The sequence below is a fragment of the Alligator mississippiensis genome, chromosome 8 (genome assembly GCF_030867095.1).
Source record: "Alligator mississippiensis isolate rAllMis1 chromosome 8, rAllMis1, whole genome shotgun sequence".
Lineage (NCBI taxonomy): Eukaryota > Metazoa > Chordata > Crocodylia > Alligatoridae > Alligator > Alligator mississippiensis.
The window spans coordinates 10,846,100-10,866,535 of record NC_081831.1 but is presented as its reverse complement, the minus strand read 5'-3'; the positions used below and the strand labels follow the sequence as shown (position 1 = coordinate 10,866,535).

At 41.2% G+C, this 20,436-nt stretch overlaps 1 protein-coding gene across 5 annotated transcripts in view; it reads left to right on the top strand.

Annotated features, from left to right (window-relative positions):
- CACNA1G (calcium voltage-gated channel subunit alpha1 G) overlaps positions 1 to 20,436 on the top strand; it is a 346,031-nt gene that overhangs the window by 251,181 nt on the left and 74,414 nt on the right. Inside the window, exon 35 of one of the 5 annotated variants that reach the window (XM_059732104.1) lies at positions 7,055 to 8,534. The exons of the other annotated variants lie outside the window; for them this stretch is intronic. Coding sequence (XP_059588087.1) covers positions 7,055 to 7,924 — 870 coding nt within the window. The 3' untranslated portion in view covers positions 7,925 to 8,534. Of the gene's footprint in view, positions 1 to 7,054; positions 8,535 to 20,436 lie in introns of those variants that run through there. 5 annotated transcript variants of the gene reach the window in all.

Here is a 20,436-nt window from a genome sequence, read left to right as displayed (position 1 = left end):
TGACAAAATAAGACAGGTAATTTAGTGAGACCTAAAAATGAATCTGAGGTGCCAAGGTTAGCATTATAGTCATCTGTAATATTAAACTGACAAGTTAAATTCCTAATGCATATTAGACGGCACTGGGCTGCCAGCATCCAAATCAACACTAATGGGAAAACTAATTGATTTCATGATTCCAGTTCATGAGTATCATTGCTTGACTTCTAATAAATAACAGACCCATCCTTTCGAACCTGTGTTTCCAGAAAAAATGATTGCCTCGGTCATTTTTTTTTAAACTCTATTTTTGGTCATATTTTGGGAGGTTTCCTTGAAACCTTTTCATGCAATTACATTTATTGACCGAGCCACTGTTGTTTCTCTCCTCTAAGCTTGGAAGCCTGAATGACACTTAAAAACCCCCAAAACCCCATTTTGTGACAGGGAATACATCCAATCTACCAGACGTGGTCCTCCGGACGTTACCACCAGTTTCTGTCATTGGCTTGAGTAAAACCACACTACTGAAATGAGCTATCATGTAAATGTATGGCTAAAGCAAGTGTTAATACCAGTAACATGAAAACTCGTTATAAAAACCATTGGTGATCTCATTAAACTTTGTACAGTCAGAGCTTTTAAAAAATGTTATGTAAATATGCTTTAGTCAGAGTTAATCTTTATTGTAGCTGGTCCAAGGTATTATTCACGTCTTCCTACTAATCTGATTAGCATATCGGTCAGATCGGACAGTCAACAAGACTTTTATGGGCAATGTCTACACAGCACCTGGAAGCACTGCCATGAAGCATGCCCATGAATTGCTCCCAATTCATATGTGCCAGCTCCTAAAAATGAGTCAACAGAGCTGCCTCAAAGCAGTGCCAGATGCATGTTGGAGCCACTCTTCAGCTCTCTTACCGACACGTGCTCAGCCCTGCTCTAAGGAAGCAGCATTGCCTCCTGTCTAGGGTTTGGCACACATGGGGTGAGAGCAAGTGGGTGCAGTGGACTTCCCAGTTGACTCCCAGCTGGTGTACGTGTGTCCTATATCTCTATTTGGGCACCTACGTAAAAGGGGTTTCTAAAGGGCTGGGGTCTGCAGCTCCCATTAAAACCAGTGAAAGCTGTGAGCGTTCTTCAGATCAGAACATTTCAGCCCAAACATCCGCATTTCCCATGGTGGGCGTGGAGGTGGGGTGCCAGCTACACCTCTGATTACATAGGCAGAAAGGTAGATGCCTGTCCACAGTTCCCCGACATATGGGTAAGCTGCCTTTGCCTCCTCGCAAAACATGCACACTTGAAAATATCACCAAGGGCAGGATTTCAAAGGCATCAACGGGACTTTGAAAGTCTCACTAATTTTCAAGGGATTTTAGGTGCCTAACTGCCCTTAGTGCCTTTGAAAATCTCTGTCAAGGCTATGATTTTCCCCGTGTGTGCCTAAAGTTGGGTGAACCTTAGGTGTCTAAATAAAACACCTGATTAGCTAAACTGCTGAGTCTGCATCAGCTTCCACTGAAGTCAGTTGGGAGCTGCTGGGCTTTCTGCTTTTTTTAAAATTAGACCATTTATTTAGGTGCCTTGCTAAGGGCTTTGGCACCAGGTGTTGGGTACCCACGAACCCTTGACTAGAGTGCATAGCATTTAAGCACCAAAGTTTGAAAATGTTGGGTCTAACACAATACATGCGCTCTCTGTTAATGCCAGCACTTTATGTTCAAGGTTGAAGACCATTTTTGTGCCCTTCATTAACTTCCCAGATCGCATGCAATCAATCCCATCTGGCCATAGGCAGGCAGGAACTTTTATGTTCAAGGTTGAAGACCATTTTTGTGCCCTTCATTAACTTAAAGAACTATGAGCTCCTGATCAGCCTCTACCCTGTGTAAAATAGGCTTACAAATACATGTAGGTTAGTAGTAGCACATTTGAGATCTCTGGGTGAAGAGCAATAGAGAAGTGCTCTGTGATGGTGTATCTATTAATAATAATATACAGCCTGGACTGCAATTCCTAAAGGAGCAAAAATTCCCACTGACATCCATGGACACTTTGCTTCCAGAGCTGCTGCGCTATCAAGTGCTCACTTCTCTGTGCTGTAGCTCCCATTATAATGATGTTGGCACCTCACTGGAGTCCAGTGTAATGGTTTCATTTCCAGCCCTCAGTTTTTTTCTTTCTTATTCTGTATATTGCATGTAACTGTGATTGGTTTTCTTTTCCTTTTTTCCCCTTCATTCCTTAATTTATGTATAAATAAGTAGGGTCTGCCACATACCTGATCCATGCACTTTCCTCACTAAATTTTGAGTTGTTAAATCTCCCTTCCCTGTTAGAGTGGACACAGACCCCCGCGGTGATGCAAAACTGTAGACTGTGGAGAGGCTGACAATTAGTGATCAATTCAAAAACAACGATTAGAGCTTCAAATGCTTTGAAAGAATAATTAAAGCTGAAGAATGTGCTCCTTGCCAGTGCACTGTACAAGTGATTTCTGCAGCGAAGTTCTACTTGAAATTAAAACCATGTTGACTTTTCAGGTCAGGTGCCAGGATTGTAACTTAATGCACAGGACTGTAACTAAAGGCTCATTAAAAGCACATCAGGCTATGGCTACTAAAGATGCATGTGACAATAAAAAACCGCAAAGGCTTATGAAGAGAGTGGGTGGAAATCTTTTTTTAAGTTGTAAAACAATTCAATGAAACTTTTTTTTTCCCCAAACGGTTCTTACTATGGTCTGCCAAAGATGCCTGCAACATAGGAAGGAAAGAATTAGAAATGTCTAATGCTCATTTTATATATTACAACACAGTTTGTTTACAAGCAAAATTAAGTGATAATTTTTTGCTGCGTTTTTCCTTTCATGTGGCCTTTTCTCATGAATTTATTGTGTATTCTTTGCCCATTGAAATCATTGGCATTTTGGGTAACCAAAGGCCTACCATTACCTGGTTTTAATTACCAGTACGTTCCTCACTGCTTTGGCATTTTAACCAGAAAGGAAGCTACAATACTGGACCAAGTTTTGACAGTAGATATGTTCAAGCAACAAGCATAGAAGACAGAGAGCTGAATATACGTATGTCATGGCAAAATAATTATTACCAATAAACAAAACTGATATATTCCAGGTGAAGGTTGAGATACCTTTGTTTTACTCTTTAAGTGTAAGACCTCCATCACTGTAAATTGGTACTACTTAAGAAAACAACTGAGTTATGCCAATTTTATATCAGCTGAGAATCAGGCCCTAAATTGTGCAGAATTCTGGGTAAAACCAATGGCAGATGCATAGATGTATCAGAGCAAGGCTTTTGATACCATCTCCCATAGCATTTTTGCAGGCAAGTATGGGCTGGATGGATGGACTGTGAGGTGGATAGAAAGCTGGCTGGATTGTCAGGCTCAACAGGGCGTAGTCAATGGCTCAATGTCTGGCTGGCAGCTGGTATGAAGTGGCATGCCCCAGGGGTTAGTCCTGGGACCCGTTTTGTTCAGTATCTTCATTAATGATCTGAAAGATGGGATGGATTGCACCCTCAGCAAGTTTGCAGATGACACCAAGCTGGGGGGTGTAGTAAATACACTGGAGGGTAGGGTTAGTATTCAGTGTGACGTAGACAATTTGGAGGATTGGGCCAAAAGAAATCTCATGAGGTTCAATAAGGACAAATGCAATGTCCTGCACTTAGGACAGAACAATCCCATGCACCGATACAGGTTGGGGGCTGACTGGCTAAGCAGCAGCTCTGCAGAAAAGGACCTGGGGGTTACACAATAAGATGATTATGAGCGAGCAGTGTGCCCTTGTTGCTAAGAAGCCTAACGGCATCCTGGGCTGCATTGGTAGGAGTGTTGCCAGCAGATCGAGGCAAGTGATTATTCTGCTCTATTCGGCACTGGTGAGGCCACATCTGGAGTACTGTGTTCAGTTTTGGGCCCCCCACTACAAAAAAGATGTAGACAAGTTCAAGAAAGTCCAGCAGAGGGCAATGAAAATGGTGAGAGGGTTGGAGCACATGATTTATGAGAAGAGGCTGAGGGAACTAGGTTTATTTAGTTTGGAGAAGAGAAGACTGACAGGGGATTTGATAGCAACCTTCAGCTACCCGCAGGGTAGTTCCCAAGAGGATGGGGCTGGACTGTTCTCAGTGGTGACAGATGACAGAACAAGGAGCAATGGGCTCAAGTTGCAGCAAGGAGAGGTTTATGTTGGCTATTAGGGAAAATTTCTTCACTAGGAGGGTGGTGAAGCACTGGAATGGGTTACCTAGAGAGGTGGTGGAATCTCCATCCTTGGGGGCTGTTAAGGCCCAGTGTGACAAAGCCCTGGCTGGGATGATCTAGTTGGGGATGGTCCTGCTTTGAGCAGGGGGTTGTTGGACTGATGATCTTCAACCCTAATTTTCTCTACTGAATATATACACCCCAGTTTTGAGAGGCCACTTTTAGGAGAAAAGGTGCATGTAGTATTCCAGAAAATATGATGTATTCAGAAATCATCTTGCTTACTGTAATAGGCAACTGTGGAAAGATCTGCCCATGGAAACCCTTGCTATCTCTAACAAAAGTTAATGAATGTCCCTTTGCAAGATCAGGCCCATGTTCAGGGTCTAAGATAAACCCATGAGCAGGAATTCAGAAACAAAGCTGTAATGTTCCTCATTGAACCCAGGTTTAAAAAAAGTCTGTCACATTAGCAGGAATTTGCACATTTGGAATTAACCTCAATACTTTTATTGTAGATTTTTAGACACATTTCTTCCCTCTGCAATTTTTTTATAAACCAATTAGAACTTTTCAAACAGGTGTCAATTCAAATAGCCTTTCAGTGTATTGTTTATACATGCTAATACTAAATTTCTAATCCGGAAGCTAAACAGGAAAGATGAATGTACAAATTTTAGCAAGATCAGTGAGTTATATGTTTGTAATGCATATAATATATATTATGCATCCATGTATTTCTGTGTGTGTGAACTTGCATATACATAATTATACATGTGTGCCTATGTACTTATATGCATATGAATTTTCCTAATTCTGCAAATATTTACATGTGCTTAACTTTGTGAGAAACCCTACTGAAGTCAAAGAGATGACTTATGCACTTATAATTAAGCACTTGTATAAATGAGTGTGTGCGTATTACAGTTCATTGGAGTTTTACCAAAGTAGCAGCTATAGGGTTTTGCTCAAATTATTAAAAAAAAAAAGTTTGGCTGATCTTTATGGACTATGTTTCATGAAGTTTCATTGTGGAAATAATTTTGAGGTAACTGTCTGACCACAGAAATATTGCTAAGGACTAATACGCCCATCTTTTCAAACTTGTATATTAAATTGTGGCCCAAGGGTTTTTTTCAGATTATGAAAAAAGATAAAGAAAAAATGTCTCCCAACTGAATTATTTGCATCCAAAGCCAACTAACAAAGACAGTTTATAAATGCTGTGCAAAATAGGCAGACAACAGTCAAACAAAACAATGACTTCTGCAAAAGGTTTGGGAAGACTTATAAAGATGCTGCTTCCAACCTGCCTGCAGGCATGGGTAAGGATTGTATTTCCTCAGACACCAAGCAGCCTCAGTACAGCATCCCTTGAGAAACCTGAACTCATCTAGTATAAAAGATGGAAATCATTGTAGGTGCTTAAACTCTAATTGTAAAATTGGTGTCAGGAAAATAAAAATCATGTTACCATAAAAACGTAATGTGGTGGGTGTGTGTGTGTGTATGTATATATATAAAGCTATATATATAGAGAGAGAGAGAGAGCGAGAGAAAGAGAGAGATATGTATATATGTACACGCGCGGGGTGTGTGTGTGTGTGTGTGTGTGTGTGTATATATATATATATATATATATATATATATATATATATATAAAATGCAGCCTGCGGGCTGCATTTTGCCCACCCCTGATCTAGCTCTAGATGTAATGAATACAAGTCAGGTATTTGGGAGGGTTTGCATGTGTGAGGATCAGGCCCTTATGATTTATTTAGTTCCAGTGATGTCCTAAGCAGTAGATAATATACTAAAATAAAGATACTCCTTGCCCCCAAGGAACTTGTATAAAAATTTCCTTCCACCCACTGTTTAGATTTCCAGTGGACTTTGAATCTTGAACCTTGAGGGCTGAAAATATGCATCCCTTTAGCAAAGGAAATAACTCCTTATAGCTGATGATAGTAATGGACTCTTTATCTTCTAATGCAAACCACTCGCTGGATTGGGACAACAGAAGCACTCTTCTAGTGTGATTTATGCTTGTTTGCTGAAAACAACAGACTCATAAAACCCAGGATGCAGTGAGAATGTTTTTCGAAGACAGCTAACCCCCAGATACTGCAAATGCATACAGGCGCTCACAGAAGTAGTTCTGCCACATTAAGCTAGGCTAGGTCACTCGTGAGTGAGTGAGAGGATACATTTATATTTCATGAAATTACAAACTCCCTTCTTTTACATCCTGAGGTTATAACCAACAAAGCACTTAGGTACATACTTACCTTTCTGTGTTAGACCCATTGATTTTGGTGAGGCTACAAATGTTTTCGTGTAAGCACATCTGGAAGTACTTTGCTGGATGGTAATCCTTGAGCCTGCCCCAATGCCTAGCGAAGTCAGTGGAAGGGCATGCCTTTGATTCCAGTGGGAAAAAAGATTTTTTTTTTTTTTTTTGTCATTTGCTTGAGTAGAAATAGAGTTAAACATAGAGAAAGTTGCAATTTTTCTTTTCTTTTTTTTTTTTTTTGGTCATCTACATCTTGCTACAACAAAATCTGAGAGTCTGCTGTCCTTAAATCCTGCTCTAACTTACATTGATGCATAGTCAGAGGAATCACACTGAAACCAGAGTTACTGGTAGTAGGTTGTAACATGGAAGTCAGTGGAGTTCCTTCTGGATTTGCATTGATGTGCGTCTCAGCAGAGTTTAGCCCCAAGAGTGACTACCTGTCCTGTTAATTTTGTGCCTTGCCTGTACTAACCTTTGTTTGGTGTGTGCCTCTCATCTGACGATTTCCCTCCTCCCCAATTTCTTGATGCTCTGGTGTAGATGGCAATAAGGAATGACTCTTTGGACACTCATTGCTCCGAAAGCAAGGAGAACCTCCAAGTAGAGGTGAGTGAACTCTCTGATACCACTGTCCTGGCGGTGCCCGCAGAGGATCCATCAAGTGCTCTGATACCTTCAGAAGCAAGAGAGTCGGCCAGCTGGAGCCGATCAAGTGTTCATACTCAACAACATTCCCACAATCAGTATAATATTTCCAAGCACACGCCAACTTTGTGTGTATGTACAGACTCATACCAAGAAACACCAGGAAACTCAATGGACCAAGAAGTATCTGAAATGAGCAGCTCTTCGGAGCCTTTAACTTCAGAAACTTGTACAGCCTTGAGTGCCTGTTCAGCGGTTCAGCCTGTAAGTCCGAAGAGGAATGTAGGCAGTAGCAGCAATGTAACTTTGAAGGACCTGAAGAAATACTACAGTGTAGATACCCAGGGTCTTCTCAAAAAACCATCATCTTGGTTAGATGATCAAAGGAGACATTCCATAGAAATTTGTTCCATGGAAAACAGCCCTCAACACCATTCCACATCTAGCTCTTCTGGCTTCATAAGTCAGGTCTTAAGTGAAATGGAAGGCTTGCAAGGAACACGGCAAAAGAAAAAACTGAGCCCCCCATGTATATCAATAGATCCACCAGATGGACGGAGGTTGTTACCTAGAGGACCTCATGGCATTTCACCTCCCAGTGCAGACATTTGCTTGCGAAGGCGTGCTCCCTCTTGTGATTCCAAGGATTCGATGGACATAGGGGATCCACTGCTTCCAGACAGTGTGGCAATGTCTCCTACCCCAAAGAAAGACTTGTTGACACTTCCTAGTTTTTCCTTTGATCAAACAGAAATGGATCCCTGAATTACTTTTTTCTGTTGGTGCCAAATGTTTTCTTCCTTTCATGTAATAAAAGACAAAAAACAACAAAAAAAAATATCTCTGTATTCCAAAATGGCACTGGGTAAAAAATTTCCAAAGAAAGTTTAAAGAACCAGCTGGTTAAAGAGTGGTTAACCTATATCACGCTTACTTAAGCATATGTTCTGCTTAGGTAAAAGCAATACAATGTGCAGAATCTATATGTATATTATATTTTATTAAATTAATTGAATCTAGTATTGCGGGATGTAGTACATTTTGTGACTAAGGACTCGTTTAATTTTCTTCTGCTTTATGTATCTCAGAATATTTCTGAGATGAAGCTGGTTTTTATGGATATTTTAACCTAAAAATGCATATTTAATCCTTTCTCTCTCTTTCTTTTTTATTTTGTTTTGTTTTGCAAAGCACAAAATGTAGCCAATTAGTGCATTACAGAGGAAGTGTATCCCACGCTCAACAATGAACAAAAATAACTTTGAAACTGTAATGTAACTTATTTTTACCCCTAAAACTTCATCCTATTCTGTAGACAAGTCATTTGAATACGCTAGAAATTAAATGGAATTTTTTAAATAAAATTCTTTTCTGACCTAATGTAAAATCATTATCCAGAGTAAAAACAGGTGCACTAGAACAGAAATATACAGTATGCCAATAGATATGTAAAGATTTATACTGTAAAGAGAATTCAACTATATATTGACATTTCCACTATGTTGGTTTATAAAAAAAAAATGTTAAATATATTTATTGCTGGTAATAGTGGTGGTCAATGGATCAAATGGTCAATGGATCAAATTTTCAAAAGCACTTAATATGATTTAGATACCTGAGACCTATAGGCACTTTTGAATATTTTCCCCAATAGTTTGCGATATTGAAATTTTTTTCCTGCTCTCTTTCTTTGGTTCGACCCTAGTGTAACACCAGTGCAATCACTCCTGTTTTATAGTAGTGTCAGAGAGGAAGAAGACCTATAAATAAATTTGCAGTCACTTAAACTCAAGTGCAGTCCTGATTAGGGAAAGCATTTAAGCATATGCAAAGTTAAGACCATGCTGAAGTCTCTTCTTTCTCAGTGAGACTTAAGTAAATGTGTGTAGAGAAGCATATGTCTAAGAGCTTAGTTGCATCAGACCTGGCTTGAAGATTGCAAGGATATTCTAGAAAGTACATATAGGGAAATCTGTAGATATTGAAGTAACAGCAACTTGTTTTATTTTCAGTAAAACAAGCAAGTTTTTCATTACCAGAACTGGAGTTAATTTGCAAGACCCTGATATACATTATGTACCATCTAGTAAAGGCTTTCACCAGCAACATTTTGGCATGAGGCTAAATTAAGATCGAATTGGTACCAAAACTTCATAATTTGTCCTTCATGTCAGTCATTTCGGCGTGTAATGAGCTGACTCTGCGCTAACACCGCATCAAAAAATCAGTTTGTGAAACTGTAGTCGGTAGGATTACACAGAGTCCAAATCCCTGCAGGATTGGGCTCACTGGGCCATGTCCTGCTCTCAATTACACCAGTAGGACCTGGTCTAAATCTGAAACAAACTTTGATCCTTGGTAGAATCAACTTAACCGGCCTCCCTACGGCTTTACAAACTTAATTTTAAGTATGTGAGTAGATGAGAGTAGTCCCTGCTAAATTAATGGGGCTACTTGCTTAAAATTAAGCATAGGCATGTCTTCGTAGGATGGAGACGTGAGTCCGTGTGATTGAGAGAGGGATTTGGGCTGGTTTCATTCAAGAATACAAACTCTATCATTTGGGAGCTCATAACATTTTAAGCACCGCTGATCCTTTTCAAACTACTAAGACCTTTTGGTTGTAAGATTGTTTTTGTGGGTGCAGAAATTACTCTTCCGTGACTACTTGTTCTTCATTACCTTCAGATGCATCTGCACAAGAAAGATGCCCTGTGTTTAATAGGCCCGGGTGAAGACTTGAGCTTCTTGCGTTTTGACTTGAGGAAGTTTATTGTCTTGAACAAGCACTGTTGACTTCACGTGTCCCATAAAAATGCAGCCAGCCAGACAATCAGTTTGTTTTGAAGCACTAAGATTAACATCCTGTACCATCTCTTCCAGATAGATTAATTCTTGGCTAGGACATTATTTCCCCTAATACATGCCCTTAGATAGAGCACTCTCTCTGAGAATGCAAGTCCAATTCCAAAGTTAAACCCAATTAAAACAGTCATTACAGAACAAACAAGCCTTTCATCTGTTCTTCGCCCAGATCGTGTTTAAGGAAATAATAAAATTACAATGTGGTAAGCCTGAGAAATATCCTTAATCCCTTTTTGGTTTTACTCTCTTAATGAGCTTTAGCCTTCTCTTTTGATCCTACTAAATAATTTGGCAAAATGGTCACTAAAAATAATGTAGCCAAGTTTGCTAAATTATTCACAATGTTTTATATAGCTGGAGTGGTATCTACACATGCACACATAGTACCTTCCATGTAATATAATGTGCAATATTTTAGTCTGAAATCATGGTGCAAGAAGGTGATGTAATGTTAGTCCATACTACGCTCCAACTGTAACAGGAAGCATAAAAACCTGTTTTGCTTAAATCTCTTCTATTTTCAGTACTTTGGGTTTTGTCCACTGACGAGGTTTGTGTGAATAACAATAAAACTAAGTTTACATCATACATTCATGTTCAATAAAGACCAATCAATAAAACATACTGTATGATGATGCATTCAGGAAAAAAAAAAAAGGCATGTAAAATAGTTTGTTTTCTAAATGAGATGATTTTTTTCTAGCCGCCCTTTTGAAAATCAAATACAAATGTACTGCAGAGTGTGCAATAATCTTAAAATAATTTTAGATACCTTTGGGGGGGGTTTTATAGAATCTGACTTTTTTTAAACAAAAAATGTACAAAAATCCACGGGAATTCTGTAGAATGGTTCTGTTGATAGAATTTTTATATTTTTGTAGACATCTGTAGATAAATTCTTAAAAGTCTGCATAGCATCTTGGAAACAGGAGAAGCTCTGTCTAATATTTTCTTTTCATAAATTTGGAGCCAGATCTACTGTATTACAAGATTTATAACCTCGTTCCAAAGTCTGCATAAAGGTAATGTGTGGAAGTGAGTAGCTAATTAAAGTTCTATGATGTTTTAGTGCTCTACTGTTCCAAACTGTACCGGTACAAACTATGCCCACCTGAAACCTCCGTCAGCCCTGATCATAACTTAGTCACATTGCTATCCAGTCCATTCAAAGCACACCAGCACTTTAATATTGTGGATTTACTGTATATGGATGGGAAGAGAAGATTTTGCTTTGCCAGTCTTACCTATGAGGAAAGAGAGATTGTGACCGTGTCTGGAAAAATGTAAATTCCATACTTGCAGCATTGCACTTAGTACTCCTAACTTTTCGTAGGTAGACCACAGGTTATTTAAACCGTAGATAATTTTGGAGGAGGGCAAAAAACACTGTTTTTGGCTTCTGTGGATTGCACTCAACACCGAGGTTTGGTTTAAGACGAAAAGAAATACAAAAGATTTATCGTTGTAAATGAGACGATTGCCCCAGTTCCCCCTTCTCTGACCCTTGATTATAATAACCCATGTACACTATTACACGAGATGACTAGAGTAGGCACAGTACTATTGCAATGTCCGTAACAACCTAGTATATATTATAGAACTTTGTATTTAATAGTTAATATATTGTTATACTGTATCAGGTATATAGACCAAAACTGGGTCTTTGGTCAGGGCAGCAAAAGCTGGTATTAATGGGGAAAATTGGGTTAAAATGTTCTTTCTAAAAAGAAATGAGTGTAAATCTTTACAAATGACAAAAACAAATGTGTCCTATTAAAAGCTTTTGAAAAGAAAACAAATGTGCATTTCACTTCTTTTGTGGTCGACGATCTGTTTATCATTCAGATTGGTCCGATCTTTGGTCGTTTTCTAATTGCAAACATGTTGGTGTCCACGAAGTATAACTTAGCAGAAGCAGGCTGGAAATGTAAAGGATGCTTAGTAAACGCCAATTCTTTGTGAAGCCATTAAGATTACACCAGAAATGAAGTTGGCCCAGCATGTTGCCAGGTGCGTTCTGCTTTGCTAACAAACAAGGTAGTCGATTGCTCGTGAGCAGCTGCGATACCTGGGCCAAGTGCAATTTGAGTAGGGGCTGAATAACAAGAAAGCCACGGGGATTTCAGTGAAGACTGTTGTAACCGTAGACGAGAAAAAGGGATTTGGGGAGGGATGGGTTTGATTTGTACATAGAAGGGAACTTGGGAGTTTTCTGTGAGTTAATGACTTATTTGGTAACCTAAGTAAGGCATTACAGACTCCATTCTCTGCCAACCTGCACCTTGTGCTGTCTTTTACCCCAGCGTTAATGGCACCATTCTAATTTGGCAGCATTTTATCTTCATTTTGCAAAAGAAAGTAAGAAGTGCCATACTAGGTCAGACCAACGGTCCATCTCGTCCAGTATCCTGTCCCCAACAGTGGCAGAAATAGGTGCTATAGGAGAGCATTGAACCAGCTATGTCTAGCAATCTATTCCCTATTTAGTATCTCCCTGGCATTAATTTAGAGATGCCAGAGGAAACATCTCCATCTATTTTATTTAATAGCCATTAGTGGACCTATCATCCATGAATTTATCCAGTCTCTTTTTGAGCCTGGCTAAGCTATCTGCCTCCGGCACCTCCTGTGGCAGTGAATTCCATGCGCTTGGTATAAATGATCGTACAAGTTGCAGAGTTATGGAGAAGCGGACGTATTTTAACTGTTCCTTGTGTGTCACCATCAAGCTTTGAACCCACCACTTTGAGCAGCTCTATCTGGCACTTTAGCTAAAAGGTGTAAGCATGGCTGCTCGAAGCGGTAGCCTTTTATCCTTTGAAAACAGCCACAAGTGAAAGGCTTAGTTATTGTATTATCCTTGATTATACTTCTATTGAGTTTGCTTCAACAGCATCACCAGCCGATCACAATGGCACTAGAAGTTCAGATTTGATGGGCGTCTGCAGCGTGCATTCTGATCCAGGGCTCTGGTCCATGCTCATGTCTGCTTTGAAAACAGTGCCTGGACGTTTCTGATGTGACTGTTGATCAATGCTTACGTGGAATGAATTTTGCCCTGCAGAGGGCTGGCACAGAACCCTTGTGCCCCCAAGTCCCTTTTGAGCCTACAAAACAGGGCTCTGCTTGGGTTGAGCAGCTCTTCGACTCTGATTCAACCCCCTGCAAAGTGCTTTGAATGATGACTTTGATTCAGCCAAGTTCCCAGGCATGTGCTTAACCTGAAGTGACAGCTCCATTAGCTTCAAGATAGGCGTGTGCTGGATTGGCGCACGATGCAAGTCACTTTGCAAGATCAAGCCCCCCCCCCCCCCCCCCCCCCCCCCCCAAGGGAATGAATTGACCTTTCAGGTTGTTTCCATTCTTAGGTGGTTGGGGCACTCTGCTTCCAGGGGCTGAAAGTTAGTGAACACTTATTCTCATGGGAAACTGGCAATGCAAATGATTTGTGAAGGCTTGTTTTTCACTTGTGTTTTTTTTTTTACTTGGGATTTGTAGAAGGTTCCTCTTCAGACTGACAGTTTATGGACCTTCGCCTGTTCCTTTGTATATACTTGATTCCTTTCTCCCAAGGGCATCAGCATACCAAATCTGGAGGAGCTTGCATTTTCCTGTCATCAGGTGAGTAAATCTGGCTGCTGCAATAAACTGGCTGGGTTTGTAAGTGCTGGAAGCTGCATCCAGGGGTTCTGTGTTTTAAACACAATATGTTCTTGGCTTGGTCCAAACCACTACAGTGGAGTCAACTAATTATCATACTTTTTTCACCAGGAACATTGCACTGCAAGAACTGCATGCCCAGTGCACCAGGTGGGGCCCAAAGTTGCTGATGGTTTTAAAACCATCAAGCTGTCTCACATATTCCAAAAAGCATGAAGCAAGAGGATATTTTGTTTCTAGTAAGTAGATGCAAAGCAAAATATTGCTTTACAAGAAATCTTAAGGAAATACTTTGCCACAGTCATCTAAAAGATGAGAGGGGAAAAGCAATAAAAAAAATCCCCATGAGATCCAGCTTCTCTTTATTACAGTAATGCCCAAAGGAGCCAACTGAGATGCGGCATAGGCTCAGAGCGAGGGAGTCTCTGCTCCAGTGCTTATTGCCTAAACGGACAAGGCAGATGAAGGGTTGGAGAGATGCAGAGGAGTTCAGGGAGTTGGCCCTGGTCATGCAGAAGGTCAGTAGCAGCACTGGGAATAGAAGTTAAATCCTACTGAGTCCCAAGTCCAGTTCTTGCACTTATTTGTCTTACCTCCTCTGTCGTGTGCAAGATCAACCTGAATACAACTTGATTTTGCTGTGAGCATGCAGGTAACGTTGCTGCCATCTAGGGGATGTGATGGGAAGCAGTATTTTTATGGGAAAGGGGATATGTGAACTGGAAAAGATGCTTTTATTTTCTGGGCACGTGGAAAATCCCATTTGCAAGACAACTTTTTCTCCAGTGCACTGTCAAATGCTGTTTATTCATAGGAGGTTTTGGCTTTTATTGCAGTTGCAGAGACAGACCAGTTCTAACACTGGGGGGCACATTAAAAATGATAATACTGGCAGAGGGGCAAACATCCCATATATATATGGTGACCCTATGCCCCGTAGGTGTCCTTCTTCTTTCCACAGCAGCCAGACGGTCACTTCTACTAACCTGCACTGATATCAAAGCTATTGCAATACATCCATTTGAACATGGGTCCAATATACATGAAAGAACAATGAACTAAATGCACGTGGCTTATAAAAAGTTATCCCCAGGTCTTAAGTCTGAGAAACTCGCTGGATTTTAATGTGAATAATTGCATCCTGCATCCTTAAATAAGGCCCACATAAGTTTTCAGCTGCCTTTTACCCTGTTTTACTTCCCATCCTAGACTGTTTTGCATATAGTTATTGTGCAGTGTCTTATCATTGCTGTGCTCCTCCCCAGAGATCGCTGCATTTCACGACCAGGCCAAATGATCCCTCTGTCAGGTTTTGTGAACCATTTATTGACGTTAGAAAAGTGCTTTGAAATCCTTAGATACTGTGGAAGACCAAAGTTAGTTTTACTGTTAAGTACGTTGAACTTAACAAACAAACCATGCTTAATTTGAGCAGAATTCTTTGCTTCTGAATTTGTCTTTGGTTTCAGTTTAAAATTAATGCTGGCTTGGTTTAATGACTTAGCCCTGCATCTGCACAGCACTGCCTGCCTGTTTAATGACTGCCTGTTCCACTTCTCTCCAGTTTACCCAAATGTTTAGGTTGGTGGAAAAATGTGCATTGGGCTAATTGGATATTGGATGTATTTGATTCACTTAATTTCTCATAGTTGTAAGTAGCAGTTCCAGGAGAACTATCTACGCTCTCTCCTGAGGGTATAGCTATACCACAATCAGAGCAGTGACCATAGTGCAGAAACACCCACGCTAGTTAAATGAGCTAGCTCAGCACAATGCTCAGCACAGGCTGCAAAGTCTGCCCAAGTATTTGTGACTAAACTCCGTCCTGCTGCAGCAAGTCTGTTACCGGCTACCTGAGCCAGCTCGTTTAAAGCTAGCTTGGTCCTTCTGTACTAGCTACTAGCGCAAACAACCCAAGATCCTTCTTTGTCTAAACAAGTGATGAAAGTGGCAGTCCAGATTCACTTTCCTAGGTATTTAGGTATGGTCCCCACTGCTCCTATCAGAGAGCATCACACTCTTTAATGTATGTAACCTCTGCATGGTGGTAAGGAAGTGCGGTTGTACAGAACTGAGGCACAGGAAGGCAAAGAGCTAGAGCCTAGAGGGCAGCTGTGGGTGCTCTGCTAGTTTGTAGGATTCGCAGGTGCCAGGTTAGGGACCCAAGCCTCCTATACAGTATGCAAGGGGAGCTTAAGGGCATAAACAGGAGTAACAATTGTTTTGCTATCAAAGGAGATGGATACAAGCTGTTAGGATGCAACTGCTCCTTCCGCATGATGCTCGCAAAGCCACGGCCACTTTAACCCTGCTTCATTTGCAGTCAGAGTTCAGGTGACTTGCACCCCTAACATCCCAATGGTTAGTTCACAGCCGTTGCAGCACACTCCTAAGCAACATTTCCCCTTCCCTTTTGAAGTGGCTGAAATGTAGGTTTGTCCACAAAGTACCACGGAAAGGGTGTCACAACAGCCATCACTGCTGTGAAAATGGGGATGCCTGAGCAAGCCAGTGGGCAATGAGGGATGAGTCTGAAGCCTGGCTTCCTAAGGGACTGAGGCTCGCCCTAAGGTGGTTTCTCTCTTGCAGCCCAGTGCCCCATCTGGGAGGTGGGCTCCTAGGTCCTGTCTTTGCAGGGCCCCCAAGGACCATGGTGGTGCTAGTTCCTTTCAGACCTGAGAGCTCAGTGGATTGAGAGAAGGAGACTACTATGCTGCTGTCTCTGTCTGGGTGGGGGCCTGAACCCCTGTGCTTTCGGAGGGCTGTTTCTGGTTCAAAGTGCAGCATGCCTGTTTTTGAAGGTGGAGCTAATTCATTATATTTTATACACCCTGTTCTGTGGGTGAAAATGTGTTTAGGCAAGATAGGCCTGGGATGTACCTAACATAATAGGTCATATCTCTGAAACTATATATATATCTCACATAATAGGTGACAGTTTATGAAAGCTTAATAAATTATGAAGGAATGTTTTAATACATGTTTAATCCATTGTTATAAAGTCTAAGAACTCAAAGTTGCTCAGAGCCGTCATCTCTAACATATTGTGCTGGTTTGCTTTGGCCAGCAACTGCATATGCATGCATGCACCTCATTTCATTAACAATGACATGCATCAATCATTTATTATTGATATATTTTATTTAGAAATGTGTCCTTGATGCAAAGCGTGGCTGACGTATATTATAGGCACTGATGTTACAGTAAGATCACATGAAACTTCAGGTCAGAAGGGTGTACCCAAAGCAATGTCAACGTAGGAGACAGGTGACTGGTTACCTAAGGACAAAGCTGCATTGCATTTATAAGCTGTGCCATGGAGCTTTGTCTACTCAGACTTTTCCTACATATCTTCTCAATGGTTTGGATTTAAAGCAGTAGTCAATAAAGGGAGATAATGATAATAACTTAAACTTGAAACATTCCGGTTAACCATAACTTTAGCCTTTATCTATAAATTTACTATGTGCATAACTTTAGTCTTTATTGATAAATTACAATAAAGCTTTCTCCCTCAATGGTTAGTTTTAACCCATTCTTCTAACCACCAACCTAAGCATTAGGACCCAAATTTGACCTGCGTACATTTAAGTCAATGGAATGATACTAATTTCCTTTGTAATGTTTATAATCCAAGAACTACAGATGAAAACGATAGGCAGGGTAGATATGATATCTTTTATTAGACCAACTGAGTAGTTGGGAAAAAGTCCTTTGCAAGCTTTTGGGTGCAATCGCCCTTCTTGAGGCATAGGGAGTCCTTGGAGTCTCAGAACGGCAGAGACTTCCTAAGCCTGGAGAAGGGTGATTGCACCCAAAAGCTTGCAAAGAACATTTTTCTAGCTATTCAGTTGGTCTAATAAAAGATAACACAGCTACCCAAAGAACCTGGCCTGCCGATGTCCTTAGACCAACACGGCTACAATGAAAAACCCAACAAGATGAAAACCATTACATAAGAGCTAGATATGATATTTTTGTTAATACTCGAGATCTGGGGCCTGATCCAAAGCTCATTACAGTCTTTGGGAGTCTTTCCATTTATTTCTGTGGCCTCTGGATAAAGTCTTCACAGCAGCATAAATAAGAACAGTATGTGACACTGAGCCTAGCTCATAGGACTGATGGGGTTTCAGTGGCCTCACGCTGGTTTAACAATAATGTGATTGCACTGAATTCAGTACTTCAGGATCACATTACACGGAGTAAATAAAATCAATGTCTTTGTTTGCAATGCTAGACTTCCCCTTCAATCATAATTCCAGTTAAACTAAAAATCAACAGGAGGGGAATCCAGCTGTGAACATTTTGCACTTTGCTGTTAAGAATATGCCTGCATTTTTATTTCTGTGAGATTGCAGTAGGGCTCATCTTGGAGACGGGAACATGGAAATTTCCAGACTGGATAAAACCTAAAGTTCAAGTTCGGTGTCCTGCCTCTGATGGCAGTTACTTAGCACCAGATGCTTCAATGGAAGGTGTCAGCATCCTGCAGCAGGAAGGTGCAGGATAATCCCTCTTCCTCCAACACCTTATGTCTCTGCCTGACTTCTAATAGTTCAGACTGCTCCTGAAGCACAAGGCTTAATATCCCTTCCCAAAATGTTACCATTAACTGGGATAACTCTGAATAGCCCTCTTAGCTCCACAAATATCCAGCCCCCTCTTTACTCTTGCTCATTTCTTGGCCTACACAACTTGCCGTGGCATTGAGTTCCACAGCGGATGAATATGAAGAAAAAGTATTTCCTCAAACCAGTTCAGAGTTTGCCACTTTTTTTGTTGTTGTTGCATTGAATCTCTCTTGTTCTTGTGTGTTAGATATTGTACATAGACATATTTTGCCAACAATCATATTTAGCCATCAACATATTTTGCTGCAGTATTTGTGACATGGCAAGCCTTGGTGTCTTGTCTTTCCTATCTGCGCCTGACCGATGTCTTCTCTATGATTTGATGCTGCTCAGAAACATGTATTTAAAAATAAAACCCTGCATTGGCTCACCCTTACCCTTGAATATATCTTTTGCAGTACTTATCCAGCCCCAAAGCTCTAATGCTGAATCAAACCCTAAATCATAGTCTCAAGAATGACTTTAAACCTTAGCCCTGCATTGCAGGGTTGAGCCGTGCGGCAAACGGAGCAAGAGACTACAGCTACAATTGCTGGTTCTGTATCCATCTCTGACTCCATGTGATTTTGAACTTGTTTAACCTCCTGGTGACGTGACACTACCCTTAGTGTACCCACGTGAGTGACAAGGATACCATACGTAGCTCAGAGCTGCGGGATGTGGTTTGCTACTGCCCCGCGGTCCTCCAAAGAAAAGATCTGTGCAAGTATTATGTGCACCTGGAGAGGGACAGAAAATTAAAACCGGCTTGTGTGCAGGTTAATTGCTGGTCACTAGATGGCAATGCTACTTTTCCTAGCTGAGTTATATAATGTAATTTGGGCTTAACTTGAGATATTTATTAAGGAAGTTGCCTTCTTTTGTTTCTTTTTGTGTGGTGGGGTCTGGAATGTCTGTCTTTTTTTTGTTGTCATTTAAAGGCATGGACCCGCTGGTATTTTGGCATTTGCGGTTCATTTTTTTTCTACGTGGGCTAAAATAGATTATGGTCATTGCTTCAGATGTGTTTACAAGACATTAAATATAGAATCCTGCAGCATCCTCTGGCATTTTATAGTCCTGCTTAAGTCAGTGAATGCTGTAATTGGCCAGTGTTCACAGGGCCTGAATGGATTATCTTTCTGCAACTAATACTCTAAATAATGTAGCAAAAGTTCCCTGGAGCTGCAGCAAGAGAATGGACTGGATTGTTAAACCACTTAATTACTTATGTGTTTACAATGCTTTTATATGGGCGGCAAAACAGATTCTAACCATTTGCAGGCATGTCAGGCTGGAGTAGTCATATCCGTCATTGTATAAAGGAAAATGATAGCGAGCTGGAGAGCCTGCATGCTCTGCGTGTGACCTCTTCTGGGAGGAAGCAGAACTGCTCACCCACATCCGTTAAGTCTCCCTTTTGCTAAGAACGAGTGGAGATCCTCCGTTAGCTCGAGCGTTAGGGACTTTGCAGTCAGAGCAAGGTTGCTGCTGCTGCTCTGGAAATCCAAGTTGCTATTTTGTGATGACAGTAAAATCCTAAAGGACCATGGATTACTTACAAGGGGGGAGGGAATTCATCGGACAGCGGGAAAGGAAAAGAGAAAGAACTTGCCGTGAGGGGGACAGGTGTACCGAAGGCTAAGGATTAAGCTCAGGTGATATGTCCTGTTTGTCCGCAGTTGTTACATACCTGGCAGGGGAAATACCATGACCACTAAGGTGGTTTTCCTAGTTGCAGGTGGAAACCACTTTTTTTGGCAGGGAGGTAGTACCCTGACCAAGGTAAGGCATAGTTAGCCTCCCGCTTTCACTTCCAGTGGGAAGATCTCGGCTATACACCGACTTTATGGAAATGGGAGACTCCTCCCTAACTTGATTCTGCGGCCGTACGGTTGAGGGCAAGCAAAACTCGGGGGCGTCCAAACCCCAAGCCTCCGGACTCGGGCCTGCACGTAGGATGCCCGCCAAAGGATTTGGAAGCATCTGAAGCCCCAGCTGGGGGTGGAGGATGCCTGCTGCTAGCAGGGCCACACTTGATTCTTGAGTCATTGGCAACACGTAGGGGGTACACGCGGGTGCACGCGCACCCCTTGAGATCAGCTGTGCACCCCCTGGAAGTCCAACTGTGCAACTAGA